Source organism: Echinops telfairi, unplaced genomic scaffold (genome assembly GCF_000313985.2).
Source record: "Echinops telfairi isolate 266 unplaced genomic scaffold, ASM31398v2 ScPeMD7_3;HRSCAF=10, whole genome shotgun sequence".
In the NCBI taxonomy this organism is placed as follows: Eukaryota; Metazoa; Chordata; class Mammalia; order Afrosoricida; family Tenrecidae; genus Echinops; species Echinops telfairi.
Genome location: NW_022103899.1, coordinates 45,203,457 through 45,219,159, shown reverse-complemented (window position 1 = coordinate 45,219,159; position 15,703 = coordinate 45,203,457). Strand labels below are relative to the sequence as shown.

Genomic DNA, 15,703 nt, shown 5'->3' with positions numbered 1-15,703 from the left:
GCCTCGTTGTCACTTGGCTGGTCATTGGTGTGTGTGGTCACGTCTGCTTGTGAGGCACCCCAATTTCTGAGCTTGCCCACCTCCGGACCTCAGGGAGCTCTGTGAGGCTGTCCCAGGCCTAGATGCTGAAAGAACAGCCAAGGGCCTGGTCTAGTTTGGGGTCTTGCTGTTTTTCCAGCAAGGAAACATGGGCCCAGAGCTTCTCAGCCCCCCTGATCTTCCAACCTCTCTGGGGTATCTGTCATCTTCAGCCCTTCTCAGGAGCCCCACTAGCCTATGGAATCTTTACCCAGTGTTCTCTGGATAGTGCAAACAGTTCACACATCGAGATGCCAGTGGAAAGGTTGGAGGTTCAGGCCCGCCCAGAGCTCTAAAGACAGGCTTGGTGACCTACCCCTGGAAAAGCAGCCCCGGAACCTCAGAGAAGCCCAGTGCTGCTGTCACAGGCAGGGGCACCAGGACAGGGTTTGTCCTGGAGCTCATCCAACATTCATTCTCTCATGGCCTGTGCCCGGAGTGCTGGTCACCCATTTTGAAGGTTAGGCTTTCGATGTAAAAGCCAAGGATCCATGTCTGCTACATCACCCCTCCCTGTAACAACAGGCACTGCAGGTCCAGTTGTCCAGTTTGGGGAGGGGAGGCAAGTCTTTAAGATACGGCCCCATCACAGTGCCTCAGAGGGCAGTGGAGTGGACACTCCGGTGGTTTCGGGGGGTTCTTGGGCTTGAATAGGAGGGTGGGATGGGGTGGCTGCTGGGCCTTGGGAAAGTGGGCCAGGTTGGTCCTTTCAGGCTGGGCTGCCCTGGGATTGCTCTAGGGAGAAATCAGAAGCACTGGTCTGGACTGGAGGTGGGATGAGCAGGCCTGAGAAGTGCACTCACCTCCCTCTTGTCCTTTTGCCCCTTCCTGAAAGCAGACAGGTCTCAACTCTTCTGGGTCCGCATTCTGAGAACCCAGTAGGTCTTTCCTCCCTTGCCCCCCCTCCACCTGCCCCAAGCCCTCTTTCTCCACCACAGCCCAGCCCTCTGCTTGGGACACTGTCCTTCCAGCCCCCAAACCTGCTCAACCTGTGGGTCATGACCCTTTGGGGGTTCGAATGACCCTTTCACAGGGGTCGCCCGATTCTTAACTAGCAAAATGACAGTGATGAAGTAGCAACAACAATAATTTTATGGTTGGGGGCGTCACCACCACATGAGGATGGGCTAGAGGAAGGGCAAAGCATTGCCATGGCGACAGCAACTGATGCCTGGTTGGGGCTGGATCCGGTCTTCCAGGCTTGCCTACTCCCCACCGCCCCCTGCCCCCTGCCCCCAGGCTCCACTGTGGGTCTGAGACATCCTGACCAGACCCCCATAGCCTCCTTTGTTGCCCATCTCTCTTCTGATGCCCCTCACAGTCCTTCCCCACCACGGCTCGCGTCCAGTCCGTCAGACAGCTTGGTAGACAGCGGGTTCTGGCTTCTCGCTCACAGTCACTGAGTTCCTGGTTTCAGGAGTTTCGGGGAGTGGGGCCTGGACACCTGTCTTTTCTTTTTCCCCCCTTTAAAAAGAAGAGATTGAGTAGTAGTCACGTGAGCAGGAGAACACGCTGAGAAATAAAGATGCTTCGGTTTCAAAGTCCACTCACTCGCTAAGTTCTTGGGTCTATTTTTCTCCCGATGGCTTAGGCTCTGCGGAAAGCACTGCCCAGGGTGGTGGTGAGGGTCGCCGTTGTTAGGTGCCAGCGAGTCGGTCCCGACTGACAGCGACCCCGGGTCCTGCAGCATGAAACCCGCCGGGCCCTGCGCCATCTTCCCAGTTGTTATAATTGAGCCCACGGTGGCAGCCACCGCGCCGATCCATCTCGTCGACGACCTTCCTCTTTTTAACTGCCCTGATTTTTCAGCAAGCACGCCGACGCTGTCCTGCAGGGACTGGTCTCTCCTGACCACACGTCCGAAGTACGTGGGGCGCAGCCTCGCCATCGTGGCCCTCAGTGTGACCACGCCCCTTCGCCCACACGTGGTCCACCACAGGAGACATCAGAACAGCCACGTGTGCGGGGACAGCGCTCAGGGTGGTATGCGGGTGCCCACCGTCAACGTCAAATCCTGAACAAGGACCGGCCCATAAACTCCCTTTAGCAAGTGTGCTTGTTCCCAAGTCCTGCTGTCACGGAAATACCACAAGCGGGTGGCCTTAAGGAACAGAAATCGATTTTCTCACAGTGTAGGAGAGCAGGCTGCTGAATTCCAGCACCAGCCCTAGGGCAAGGCTTTCTCTCTGTTGACTTGGTAGTTGCTTTCCTCCTCCGCACTTTTCAGTTTCTGCACCGTCATCACGGGACATCTACCTTCCCCCTGCTGTGTGGGCTCTTCTGCACAGTCCTTTCCCGCGGCTCAGGAGCGATTCTGACCCTCCTCGCTCACATAACAAAGAAGGCCCTGTTCCTAGCCGGCTTCACACCCACACCCACAGGCAAAGGGATTCAGCTGCCAGCACACACTCTTAGGAAGCACAGCTCAGCCCACGATAGATGCACTGGAAGCCAATACATCTGTAGACACGCGTGTGGAGGCAAGCGGGGAACACTGGAGAGACAGACCTGTTCCTTTGTGCTCACAAGAGTCATGTCTCGCCATTTCAGAAGACAAGCTGTCTTTTTGACATCTTACCCCCAAATACGGATCCTCACTTGGCCCACAAAGTCGAATTCTCTGGGGTAGGGAGGAGCGAGGCGCAAGCCTGCTTCGCAGTACCCACAGCCTCTTGGTTGGTAGTGGTGGGGTTGGATGCCATGGGGTCCGTTCCAACTTAATAACAAAACACCGCCCGGTGCTGCACCATCCTCACAATGGTTCTGACATCTGAGCTCCTTGTGGCAGTCAGGGTATCCGTCCATCTTGTTGAGGGTCCTCCCCCTCTCCGCTGCCCCTCTGCTTTACCGAGCGTGCTGTCCTTCCCCAGGGACCTGTCTCTCCTGTCCAAAGTCTATGACAGGAAGTTTTGCCAACTGGCTTCTAAGGAGCACCCTGGCGGTGCCTCTCCCAGGACAGATCTGTTTGTTCTTTTGGCAGTCTGTGGTCCTTTCAAGATCCTCCGCCAGCAGAAGTACCCTGGACAATGGCCAAAAGGCAGCATTGGTTCTGCCCAGCAGAAAGACCCTGGCCTAAAGAAGAGGCATTCTGGTGAAGAATGCAATTTGGGGCAAGATGTTAAGAAGACCGTGTGGATTCTCTGTAGGCCCGGGGCTTTCTGCTGTGCAGAATCATGCCACCTTTTGGCAACTGTCCGAGATACAGAAATACTCTCTCGTGGTAGGGGCAGGTCTGGGTGGGCCATCAGGGGATGACCCTGGGACATCCCTTCCCTATTCCTCTTGGGGGAGGCTCAGAGTCCCTGAGACGTGGGGGCCTGGAAGAGGGTCCCACCACCAGCGACAGCGGGCTCTGTGTCAGCCCTCAAGGCAGTGCCAGAGTCTCCCATCCTCCCGGGAGACCGCTGCAAGAGGAGTGTGCTCACAGCCCTCTTAGAAGGAGGTGAAGGAGTCTGCGAGCTTTTCATTTGCATTCAGTAAGTCTTGTCCAGCAAAGCCAAAGAATTTCATCTATACCTGTGACACGTGTTCCTGTAAGTATATCATATTCCTAATGGAAAAGAAAAACAAATCCTTTAACCACACAAAAAGGACTTCATGCATCAAGAAAACCCCTCTCTGGCCCTGCTGGTGCCTGGTTTGGGTGTTTCTACATGGGGGTGGGAAATCAACGACTCTCCCTCCCCAGAGCTGGGCCACCCTCAGGCAGTTTGCTCCTGTGGGTCGGGTTCCATGCTCCTGTGAATAAAGATCGCTTTTGGCTCTCAGACCTGGTTTTCTGACGCTACCGGGAAACCCAGAGGGAGCCTGCTGTGGCAACTCAAACCACAGCTGTAGAAGTCAAGTCCACTGTTCGTGCCCACTCCTCATGCCGCCAGCAAATGCCAGCAGGGAGAAGCGGCTCTCTCACTAATCCTGCAACAGAGGGCATTACTACCCCACCCTCTGCCCTCTGCATGCTCCGTCTCAGACCCTAGAGATGTACAAAGAAGTCCTGGTGCGGTGGCTGCTAGTCCGAAGGTCTTCCGTTCAAACCCACCAGTCACGCCACAGGCAAAAAGACATGGTGATCAGCTCCTGCAAAGCTGCCAGCCCATGAAACACTACAGGGCAGGTCTAGTCTGTTCCACCAGGTTGCTAAGAGGGGACCTGGACTCACCTACACACCACAGCATCACAGCTGCCCTACGGGAAGCGCTGCTTCAGACCACCCCACAGTGCCTCTGGGGTGCTGGCAATCCTTAAGAATCTTCAACCAAATTCTGGGAGGGGTTGGCCTCCTTGGGAAGCTACTTCAGTGATTATCAACCTGCTCGTTATAGTTTCTTTCCCATCGAGCTATAATTCACATGCCATAACACCGACCTTTTCAAGTAGGTAATTCAGTAGTGTTTAGCAGTCCGGTGGCAGAGTGGGTTATGTGTTGGGATGCTCAGTGCAAGGCCAGCAGTTCGAAGCCACGAGCTGCTCCGTGGAAGAAAGATGAGACTTTCTACTTCCATAAAGATTTACAGTCGTGGAAACCCACAGGATCCATTCGACTCTGTCCTAGAGGGTCGCTATGAGTCGAAATGGACTCCATGCTGGTGGTTTGGGTTGGGATTGGTTTAGTATACCCACAAAACCCAACCATGATGACTGTCTAATTCTAGAACATTTTCCATCAGTCAAAAAAAGCCTTGTCCCCACTAGCAGTCCCTCTCCTTTCTTCCTTCCCCGCCTGCCCTGACCACCATTGATCTATTTTCTGTCTCTATAGCTTTGTCTCTTCTAAGTGTTTCACAGAAACAGGATCATTCAATACGTGGTTCTTTTGTGTCTGGCTTCTTTCACCTAGCGTCACATTTTCAAGGGACATCTACATGGTTGCATTCCTTTCCTATGACCGAATCATCACCCATTGCCTGGATAAACCAGATCGTAGCAGATTTTCATGCAAGATTAGCCTGTACAGTCATGAAGCAGGCTGAAGCCCATGCTGACACTCCCGCGCAGCTGCTACAAAATCCAGCCCCAGCTCCAGCACACAGACTGTTCCCCAGACCAAGCAGCTCAGCCCTGCGGATCTGAAGGAACAGCATTCTGGTGGGTGGGTGGGTGGGGCCTCTTGGAAGAGAGCAGACGGCCAATCGGGTTGGCTCTGTGACAGAGATTCTGGTGTCCTCTGAGCCACCCGTATCCTTGCCCTGAGAAGGGTCTCCCATGGGTGAATTCACTGTACAGGGAGGGCCCAGAGCCATGCCCTTACAATCAGAAATCCCTCCCAGTTCCTTCCAGTGTCAGCCTTGGACATCCTGTGGGGGAGTTGTACTCTGTCCTACAGAGCCACTGTGGGTCGGAATCGACGGGCAGAGTGGTTGGTTTGGGGGATAGCCTCCCCTTGCCACCCTCTCGTTCCAGCTTCCTATCAGGACATTGTTCCTAAGTGCTAGAGGAAGGAGCGCTGGTGGCGTAGTGGTTATGTGTTGTGTTGCTAAACCTCAAGGTCAGCAGTTCAAAATCACCAGCCACTCCATGGGACACAGGTGAGGCTCCCTACTTCCACAAAGAGCTACAGTCTCCGAAACCCCTGGGGGCATTTCTACCCTGTCCTATAGGGACACTGTGGGTTGAGAATGGACATGGTGGCAGTCAGTTTGGTTTGGAAGGTGCTAAACAAGGAGCTCTGGTGTCACAGCAGGTTCCACGTGGGGTTGCTAACCAGAATGGTTGGTGGTTCAAATCCACTAGCAGCTCTGAGCAAGCAAGATGGGGCTTTCTGTTCCCATGAAGAGTGACAGTCTCAGAAACCCACAGGGGCAGTTCTACTCTGTCCCATAGTGCTGCTGTGCGTCAGCATCAACTCAATGGCAGTTCAACATTTGTTTAAAAGAGGATGGTAGCTATGATGTCTCGTGACTGACTCAGTTCCTGGGAGCACCCCCCGCCCCGCAGCCCCTGCTCTGGCCTCATCCAGCGCCCGGAGGTCTGGGAAAGTACGTGTCAGTCTCCATTTGCATAGAGGGAGATGTCTCTGCTGCCCCCAACATGTCGAGGGGGAGTTCCCCCAACACAGACAGGGCTTCACATGCTGCGCAGCCAAAAAGAATGACAAACGACCTCCCTGGTCAGTGCAAGTTTATTGCAGATGTCCCCAAGGATCTATCAGCTATCAGGCTCGGGGAAGATGCTGGGGTCCCGGGACACCTGCTATCTGCCTCTCACCTGTGGGAGGTGACTGAGTAGTGTTGAAGGCAGACAACAGAGACAAAGGTTTAGGGTGCTGTTCGGGGTGCACTGAGGTCCTTCAACCTCAGACCTGGCACACCCTCCCCTTGCCCTAGCTGAGCCGGTACAGAGCCCCTGAAGCAGCCCCAGGAAGTCAGGGCCCCAGCTCTGCACTGCCGCTCCAGGAAGCGCAGGCCCACCTTCCTGTGGGGAACCAGGACAATGCGGGCGACAGTCTTCAACTCCCCGGTCTCAGGAGCCAGCACTACCTCATACTTCTGGATCAGCTGGGAAGTAGGAAGCACAAGGGCCAGTTAGTCTGTGATCTCCTCTATCTGCCAACCCCACCCCACCCCCATGCTCCCCCTCGTGCCTGCCCTGGGCTCCACCCTCCTTTCCTTCCCACCCCTCCAGGCACCCCCGCCCCACTCACTCTAGTCAGCAGCAGGTGCATCTCCAGTTCAGCAATCCTGCGGCCCAAGCAAGCCCGAACCCCATACCCGAAGGGCACAGAACCAAACGGGTGCTGGACCCCCGGGACATCTGCCTGGCTCTTCCTCAGCCAGCGGTGGGGCTGGAAGCTATCAGGCTCGGGGAAGACGCTGGGGTCCCGGGACACCACGTAGTGACAGAGCACAAACTGGGTCTGCAGAGGAAGAGTGGGCAACTCATCCAGGCAGGGGTGTGAGGTGCCCCCGGGGGCCCCAGCTCTCTAGTCTCACTCACGTTCTTTGGGAAGAGGAAGCCACCAACTTCTACTTCCTTGTCCTCGATGACCCTGGAGTTGGTGTGAACCACAGGATAAAGGCTGCAGGGGAAAGAGAGGGCACAGCCTGGCTCTGGAGCCAAGGAGAGGCAAGTCCCTGCCACCTCTCTGACCCTCAGGCCCCTCCCCATCTCACTTCCGTCCCCAACTTCGCCCATACAGCCATTACTCCTCACCTGAGACTACGCAAGACATCAGATGCCAAACCCCAAACAACTCACTGCCATCGAGCTGATGCTGACTCAGTGATCCTACAGGACAGGGTTGAACTGCCCCTGTGAGTTTCTGAGAGTGTAACTCCTTATGGGAGTAGAAAGCCCAGTCTTTCTCCGTTGGAGCGGCTGGTAGTTTCGAACTTTTGACCTGGCCTTGCAGTTAGCAGCTCAATGCGTGGCCATTATGCCACCGGGGCTCTTCCCAAGTCAGGTACACATGGGTCCAATTGTATCTCCCCCTAGTCTCGAGTGCACAATTTCCCCTGCCCCACCCCGACAGCACAGATGTGAAACCCAGGGAGACCACTCACCACAGATTAGCAAGCAAACATCAGACCAGGTGTTCATTGCCTAACGTAAGCCAGCGAAAGCCATGCTTACTGTTCAATCTACCCCTGCTCCGCTCTGCCTTCTCCCCCATCCAGACCCTGTGCCCTTGGAACCGCATCTTACCGCAGGGTCTCCTTAATCACAGCTTTGAGCAAGGGCAAGCAGGCCAAGTCTTTGTATCGGGGCACCTGCCCGGCTGGCACCACGTCCACCACCTCCTTGTATAAAGCCTCTTGGATTTCTGGGTGCTTGGACAGGTGGTAGAGGGCCCACGTCAGTGTGTTGGATGTCTGGAGACAGAGTGAGAGTGAGAGTGAGAGGGCGTGTCTAGGTCAGAGGCCAGGTGGGTTGTGGAAGGGTTGTGAGTGGGTGCATACAAAATGCAGGCGAACAAATATGCCCCAAGTATGGCAGAAACAGATGGAGGGTGGGGGGGCGTCCACAGGGACCTTCCCGCTACACATGAGTGACTCCACAGGAGAATGGGGACCTGAGGATGGAGACTGGAATGAAGAGAAACCCGAAGCGACCCAAGGACAAAACAGGTCAGGGAAAGAAGATGCTCAAGGCCAGGCTCCACTTTACCCGGAATCGAATGAGGAGGAGTGGTCCTAAGTTACAGCGAGAGAGAGAGGTGGATTAGGTGGGAGATGCAACTTCCTGGCTGTCAGAGAGAGCGAGGAGGCTGTGGGAGGTGACGGGCTGCCCCTGAGGACCACCTAGAAGGGGGTGGAAGGGACCCCTCTGCTTCTCTTCTGGCTCTCTGTCCAGGTGACAAAAAGAGACGCAGGTCCCTGCAGGGATGAAGGTCCGGGTCAGGCGGGGGATAATGGAAGGTTAGTTCAGGATGGGCGCAGGAACCCCTGGTCTTCTCGCTGGCCACCCTCACGCACCGTGTCCACTCCGGCCATGAGCAGCTCGGGCAGGCTGCCCAGGGCCTCTCGAGGACTGAGCTGTCCGCTGGTCAGCAGGAAGTGCAGGTAGCCAGATACCTGGATCTCATCTGGCTTCCCTGCCTGCAGTTGAGCCTCCACCTCCTTGAGTTTCTGATCAATCAGCTTCTTCCCTGCAGGGACAATCAATCATCATGGCCTCCTTTCTGGCAGCTGGTACATTGTATGAGGGGGAAAGTCCTGTTTGGGGGTGGGAGGGAGGTGGGGGCGGGGGCTGCTGGGGCCCACCCTCAGCTTCTTTGTCGGGCACTACTCAGGTTCCTCACCAAAGGAGAAGATGGTGTTCCAGCCATCAATGTATCGATCCCAGAAGGGCAGCAGGGAGCGTGTCCACTTAGGGAGGAAGGTGGCATAGAGAGAGTTCTGGAACATGAGTCCCACGGAGTTGACGAAGGCTGTGGTGTCCTCGGGGATGGTTGGCTCCAGGCAGCCGACGCGTTTTTCAAATAGGATGTAACAAATAGCTGGGCGGTGGCAGGGGCCAGGGTGGGACGCAGAGGTCACCACAGGGGGAAGTGCCAGGGCGCACACCATCCAGGGGGCCTTGAGAAGAAGGGCCAACCACCTGCCCCTGCCCCCATTCCCACCCCCAGCCCCACTTCCCCACACAGGCACCTTCCAAAGCAAAGTGGTAGAAGACATGGGCTACATCAGGAATGTGGTCCCCCGATTCGCTCTCTGCCAGCTTCTGTTCCATCTGGACCAGAAGATCGTCTATCACCTGGTTCAGAGCATCCGTATAGAGGGCAGCATCGGCGGGCTTCAGCATCCTCTGGTTCAGAGCCTGGCGCAGCTGGTACCACTGGTGCCCATGCCTGTGGGGAAGAGGAGGAGCCACACAAGTATCAGATGGCATTTGGCTTAAATGGTATCTCCCCGCCTTGAGATCCCTATAGAGGTTAGGAAAAGAGCATTTAGAATGATGGAATCAGCAACCTCCAGAATCCCACTAAGCAGAGAGAGAATCCCACTAAGCAGGTCTGGAGGCCTGGAGATTCGTAGCTGGGTGACCTTGGACAAATGACTGAAATTCCCCTGGGACTCGGTTTTTGTCCCTGTGACATGGGGATAAACAGCAGGCTGTCTTGCAGGGTTGCTCAGAAGATTATCATGCTCAGATCAGTGCCTGGCACCTGGGGAATACTTATGGGGTGTTGATGATGATTTTAGAATAATGATACGACTCTGGAATCTTCCATATGTGCACTGAGAGGGAGCAGCAGTGGACTCAGTCCCTCTAGGTAGTCTCAGGACAACTGGGAGGAGGGCCCAGAACCAAGCAGTGCTTCGTCCTGTTGTGCCTAGGGTCACTATGGGTCGGAACCGACTCGGTGGCCCCTAACAACACCAGGGGAGGATGAAGAATAGGGGAAGAACAGATAAGGGATCTTGAGGTGCTCAAGTTCTGGGTCTTCAGACTCACCTTGGCTCAGCGGGTGAGGGTAGAGGAAGACCCACCAGGCTAGGCCCCCCGACCCTCGTGTTCTAGTCGTCTAGTAGACCACCTGGCTAGGCAGACACTCTCCCACAAGTGGGAGCATGCTTCCCGCATTATAGCTTAACCTTCAGGGGCTCCCTCCCTCAGGGGGTTGTTTGTTGCCCAGTGTGAAGCCTTTTGTTTCCTTCCTGTTGAAGAGCCATCCATATGGAAGGCTGTAGTCTTTGAACTTCATCAACAAGTCCTTCAGGGCCTCTTTGCATTCAGCAAGCAAGATTGTGTCTTGTGCAGATTGCCGGTTGTTACACGGTCTTCCTCCAATCTGGAGGCCCTGGTCTTCTTCAGGGAATCCAGTTTCTCAGATGAGTTGCTCAGGGTAGAGATTGAATAAGGATGCGGAAAAAGTACATCACACACACACACACACACACACACACACTTCTTGTAATGTTAAGCCATGCAGTATTCCTTTGTTCTGTTGAAAAGACTGTTTCTTGTTTCAGGTATAGGTTCTTCATGAGCGCAATTGAGTTTTCTCAATGCTATCCACCATTGGCCAAGACCTACACAGTCAAATGCCTCTGCATGTCAACAAAATACAAGCAAGCATCTTTCCAGTATCTTCTTTTTCAGTTAAGCTCCATCGGACATCAGCAATGGTATCCCTCATCTCATGTCCCCTTCTGAATCTGGCAATTTCTTGTCAATGGACTCCTGCAACCATTTTAAAAGGATCTTCAGCAAAATGCTACTTGTGTATGATATTAATGATATATATTGTTCAATACTTTCTGCATTCTGTTGGATCACCTTTTGGGGGTGGGGGTGGGGAATGGGCACAAAAATGGATCTCCCTCAAGGGTTCTGGGGGAGGGAGGGTAAGGGAGGGAGGGGAAAAAATGAGGAGCTGATACCAAGGGCTCAAGCAGAAAGTAAATGTTTTGTAAAGGATGATGGCAACATATGTACAAATGTGCTTGACACAATGGAGGGATGGATTGTGATCAAAGCTGTAAGAGCCCCCAACAAAATGAATTTAAAAAGAAAAAAACAAAGCAAAACAGATCTCCCCCAGTTAGTCATCCAAGTAGCTGTCTTCCAATGTTGAAATACCAGTGGCACAGCTTCCTGCATCCCAGCAACACCCAGCAAATCACCAGCACAGAATGAACTGAGGGATGAGTGAAATGCATTTCATCGGTGAAATGCAGATAAGGATATTATTCCGTGGGTTTGGTGTGAGCATGAATGAAGGAATAAACGTCAAGAGCTTAGCCTGATGTCTGGCATGCCATGAACACACAGGTGATTATCAGTTACATCATGAAAATTTTCTAGGCAGACGTCAAGGCTGAAATCTGCATCATAATCTCTGCGGAGGGAGTCTGAAATCTCTATCCAACAACAATTTTTAAATTCAGCACATTTAAAAAAAATTAAATTGAGCTTTCCCAACTAATACGACATGTTGGTGTTTTTTTCCCCAACTATAAACATCTGTGCTTCATTATGATTTAAGTTGATCTATTTCCAAGCATAACGTAAGATATTGGTGCTGGATTATGTGGAAAGAGGCGTATCTATGCCTCGGAAATACTTTAATCCGAACTTCCCATTTTCGAGATGAGAAACATGAAAACATAAAAGGGGGAAATGTTCATTTGTCCAAGGTCACACCATTTAGACTCTGGGCTTCAGCCCAATCCCACCACTGGTTTCTAGATGGAGCATCGGAACCCGAAGATGCCCTGCCCATTACCCAACTGGCTGCCCACTACCCATACTCCTTGGCCCTCTGGGCCCCAACTCACGAAGTGAAGGGTCCATAGGACAGGCCCTTCTGGTCCCGGTGCTCCTTCCACAGGGCCATGTCATTCCGTATTGGGTATTTGCCTTCTTGCCGCATCACTTGCTCCACAAGTGGGGCACTGGCCAAGTTCACATGGAGCTGAGGCCCTAGATAGTTTATCCACATAGGTCCATACTTGGCCTTGCTCTGCATCTGTGGGGTTCAATCAAAATGGAGTGACTGGGACTCAATCAGGCAGACACTTTGGAAAGAGGCAACCAGTGGGGAGTGTCTGATGGCAGATGGGCTGGGCAGCAACACACTGGGCGAGCGCCAGGATGGTGCTTACCTTCCCCAACGCACAAGGAGCTAGAAGACAGACAACAATGAGCATTTGATGGGAGTAGGGGAACTGAGGACTTTGGAAAGTGAGATTTTAGAAAACCGTGGTGAGCTGAGATAAGTTGGAGTCTAGGCATTTGGGGCCCAGGGTCTTAGAGAAACTGAGGGCTGCTCTCTTCCTTCCTGTGCCACTCTTCCTCGTAGTTGACTCGGTGGAGTTGAACAAAGATCTGCTTTTGTAAGAGGGGCAGTTGGAGTTCAGTGATAGAATTCAGGCCTTCCATGCAGGAAACCAGGGTTTGGTTCCTGCACCAAATGTAGCTCAAGCCCAGCTCAGTGGAGGCTGGAATGTTGGAACTTCCGGACTAAGACAGCTTAGGATGAAAGGTCTGGCAATCTAGAGGTGGAAAATCAGCTATTGGAAACCCTATGGGTCACAATGGCTGTCATCCATTGTGCACAGGGTCCCTGTGAATTCAGGGCCGATTTGAGGGCAGCTGACAGCAACACTTATGTAAGAAGCTATTTTCGAAAGGCACTAGAATACTTGCTGAAAGGTATGTACTGTGTCTGTTAGCCGACCATTAGGTCATAACCAGAGCTGTTGAGAGAGTCCCAAGTTTCTCAGATGGATCCTAGCTAAGTGCCCCTTTCCAGGGCAGAAACTCTCCCTGGGGACATCTACAGGATGAATGGGAAGTGAGGCCCCAAAGGAGAGCATGTATAAATGATTGATTCATTTGACATTCAATTAGTGACCCAATGTTTACATAAATAACAGACAGAACACGGTTTTCTTTTCTGCAGACCGTGCAACCCCCTCAGGTGCTAGTTTCCTATGAGAGTTTAACGTGTGCACGTGTTATTTTTGTATGTGCATTATATGTGAAAGATGCCATACCCAACTCTTGCTTAGTTCCTCCTGCACCATGTGCTGTGGCTACAACAGGGAGTACTAGAGACAGGCCAGCCCTTAACAAGAGTCTACGTCTATGGCAATAAGATTTTATGTCAACTTGCATTTGGATAGGGGTGGGGTCTAACCTGTCAATCAGATCACACAGCCGGATGATGCCTCCTTGGGGGTGTGGTCTTTTAATAAGAGTGAAACTGGGGACTTTTCTTTTCTCTCTGCTTCTTTGCCTTCCAGCATGCTGGGACTCTACACCTGCCTCCAGGGTCGGCCCACATAGAGCTGCCCGACACTGAGAGCTATTGGCGCCCTGCTAAGTTTCCACTGACCTTGGGTCCATGAGACTCTGCATCCACCAACCTGTGACCACCATGCTTCCTGGTTCCCCTTTCTGCATCGTAGTCCTGCAGCTACAGGAGTCTTCAGAGGACTCTGGCTAGTATCAGGCTCATGGACTTAAGTTGGACTAGACTGGGATGCCTTCTTAATATAAACTTACTTGATATTAAGTAAAGTTCTTTCGTGTGTGTGTGTGTGTGTGAGAGAGAGAGAGAGAGAGAGAGAGAGAGAGACTGGTTTTGTTTCTCTAGACAAACCCAGCCTAAACAACATCTTAGTGTGCGCACCTCACTGGTGAGTGAGTATTTGATAGAAGGTGCCCCTAAAATGTTCTCTCATTGTTCTATGTGCATACAAGTGTCTTAAATCTTTGATCAGATTGAAAATCTGTTGAGGAGAGCTGCCATGTTATGTTTCTTTATTATTTCCCAGGTCACCTGACACACTGTTTGGCACATTCTAGCCACTCACTCATTCTTACCAGTCACAAATAATCTAGTGATAAAAATAAGTTCCAGACAATGCAAAGAATGCAAAGAAGAGAGAGAGTGTGCACAGACAAAAAACGAAGGCGATTATGATCAAGAATTTGTAGTGAGTAGGGGTGGCTTCAGTGATCTGAAAGTGTGGGAAAATGTATATAACATTAAAGGGCAAGTACAAGGTGTCCATAAATCATTTCATAACCACAAGGACTTAACTTCTTTGTAGTGGGAGCTTTAGGAAACTGTATATCCTGATATGAAAGTTGTACAGCAAAGGGGGCTTTGCTCATCTACTCCTGACCACAAGAGATATTTAACACTCTCTTCCCAGAAGCTGGTAGCTGAGGAAACCATGTCAGTTCTGCTGGACGAAGATAAATAGAAATCTCTCCATTACCTAATGACCAGCCATATGCTCCAAGCTCCTCTGGCCATGAATAACTTGATTGATGACAGAAACAAAGAGCAAGGACATGTAAATATTGATCAAGCCTTGTTCGTATGGAAGATGACATAGGATGGTTCAAGATATACACTTGTTCTTCATCGTAGAGTAGCTAAAGCAAATGTAAGAAATTATTTAGTCCAAGAGCTGAACAGATAATGTCGAAGAGCCACTCGAGAAAACAAAGGCAATATTATAACAAAATGTGCAAAGAACTAGAGTCAGAAAACCAACAAGGAAGAACATGCTCATCAGCATACCTTTAATGGAAAGAACTCAAGAACAAAATTCCAGCCTTGAGTTGCAAGATTGAAAGATTCTAGGAGCAAAATATTGAACAATTCGGGAAGTATCAAAAGAAGATAGACAGAATATACAGTCATTGTACCAAAAAAGAACTAGTCAACATCCCACCACTTCAGGTGGTAACATATGAGCAAGAACCAACGATGCTGAAGAAAGAAGTCCAAGCTGCATTGAAAGCATTAGCCAAAACCAAGGCTCCCAAAATTGATGAAATGAATACCAATTGGAATGCTTCAACAAGTTGATGAAGCACTGAAATCACTCACTAGTCTATGCAAGTAAATTTGGAAGACAACTACTTGGTCAACTGACTGGAAGAGATCCATATTTGGACCATTCCAAAGAAAGGTGACCTAATAGGATGCTCAAATTATAGAACAATATCACTGATATCACAGGCAAGGAAAATTTTGCTGAAAATCATCCAACAACTTAGAGCAGTACATTGACAGGGAGCTGCCAGAGGTGCAGGCATGCGTCAGAAGAGGATGTGAGATAAGGGATATCAATCCTGATGTCAGGTGGATCTTGGCTGAAAGCAGATAATACCAGAAAGATGCTTCCTTGTGTTTCATTGACTATGCAAATGCATTCAATTGTGTAGGCCTTGGCAAACTATGGCTATTCTTGAGAGGAATGGGAATTCCAGAGCACTTCCTTGTGCTCATGGGAACCTGTACATGGATCAAGAGACAGCTGTGGGAACAGAACAAGGGGAAACTGCATGGTTTAAAATCAGGAAAAGTGTGTGTCTGGGTTGTATCCTTTCACCATGCATGTTCAACCTGCATGTTAAGCAAATTATCAGAGAAGATGGATTATATGAAAAAGAATGAAAAAAAAGAATGTAGCATCAGGATTGGATGAAAGCTTAACAGCCTGTGATGTGCAGATGATAAAATCTTGCTTGCTGAAAGTGAGGAGACTGTAGAACTTGCTCATGATGATCAAGGACAGCAAACAGTAGAGATCACAACTCATTGTAAAGAAAATGAAAATCGTCCTAACTGGACCAATAGGTAACATCATGATACATGGAGAAAAGATTGACGTTGTCAAGAATTTCCTTTTGGGATATTGGGTCGGAGTCAAGATGG

General features: G+C 51.3%; 1 protein-coding gene across 2 annotated transcripts; it reads right to left on the bottom strand.

Annotated features, from left to right (window-relative positions):
* Nucleotides 1-6,180: 6,180 nt before the first annotated feature.
* LOC101661290 (sterol 26-hydroxylase, mitochondrial) lies at nucleotides 6,181-12,123 on the bottom strand. Of its 2 annotated transcripts, none has more exons than XM_045297443.1 (8): nucleotides 11,799-12,123; nucleotides 9,165-9,364; nucleotides 8,816-9,013; nucleotides 8,589-8,662; nucleotides 7,720-7,886; nucleotides 7,012-7,093; nucleotides 6,719-6,931; nucleotides 6,181-6,572 (listed from the first exon to the last, which is right to left on the bottom strand). In XM_045297443.1, exons 1-8 carry the CDS (start codon nucleotides 11,987-11,989, stop codon nucleotides 6,333-6,335), a joined length of 1,365 nt encoding a protein of 454 aa, XP_045153378.1. In that variant the 5' UTR covers nucleotides 11,990-12,123; the 3' UTR covers nucleotides 6,181-6,332. The 2 variants fall into 2 exon arrangements, with proteins under 2 accessions (XP_045153378.1, XP_012859809.1); XM_013004355.2 differs by having other exon boundaries at nucleotides 8,490-8,662; nucleotides 11,799-12,113.
* Nucleotides 12,124-15,703: the final 3,580 nt, after the last annotated feature.

What these genes read in the sequence shown, in the direction of transcription:
- LOC101661290 (XM_013004355.2), bottom strand. Translation starts at nt 11,989, where the DNA reads ATGCAGAGCAAGGCCAAGTATGGACCTATGTGGATAAACTATCTAGGG. An exon ending in GAACACCATCTTCTCCTTTG is followed by an intron (nt 8,663 to 8,815) that starts GTGAGGAACCTG and finishes TTGTCCCTGCAG; the next exon opens with GGAAGAAGCTGATTGATCAG. An exon ending in TCATGGCCGGAGTGGACACG is followed by an intron (nt 7,887 to 8,489) that starts GTGCGTGAGGGT and finishes CTCTGTCTCCAG; the next exon opens with ACATCCAACACACTGACGTG.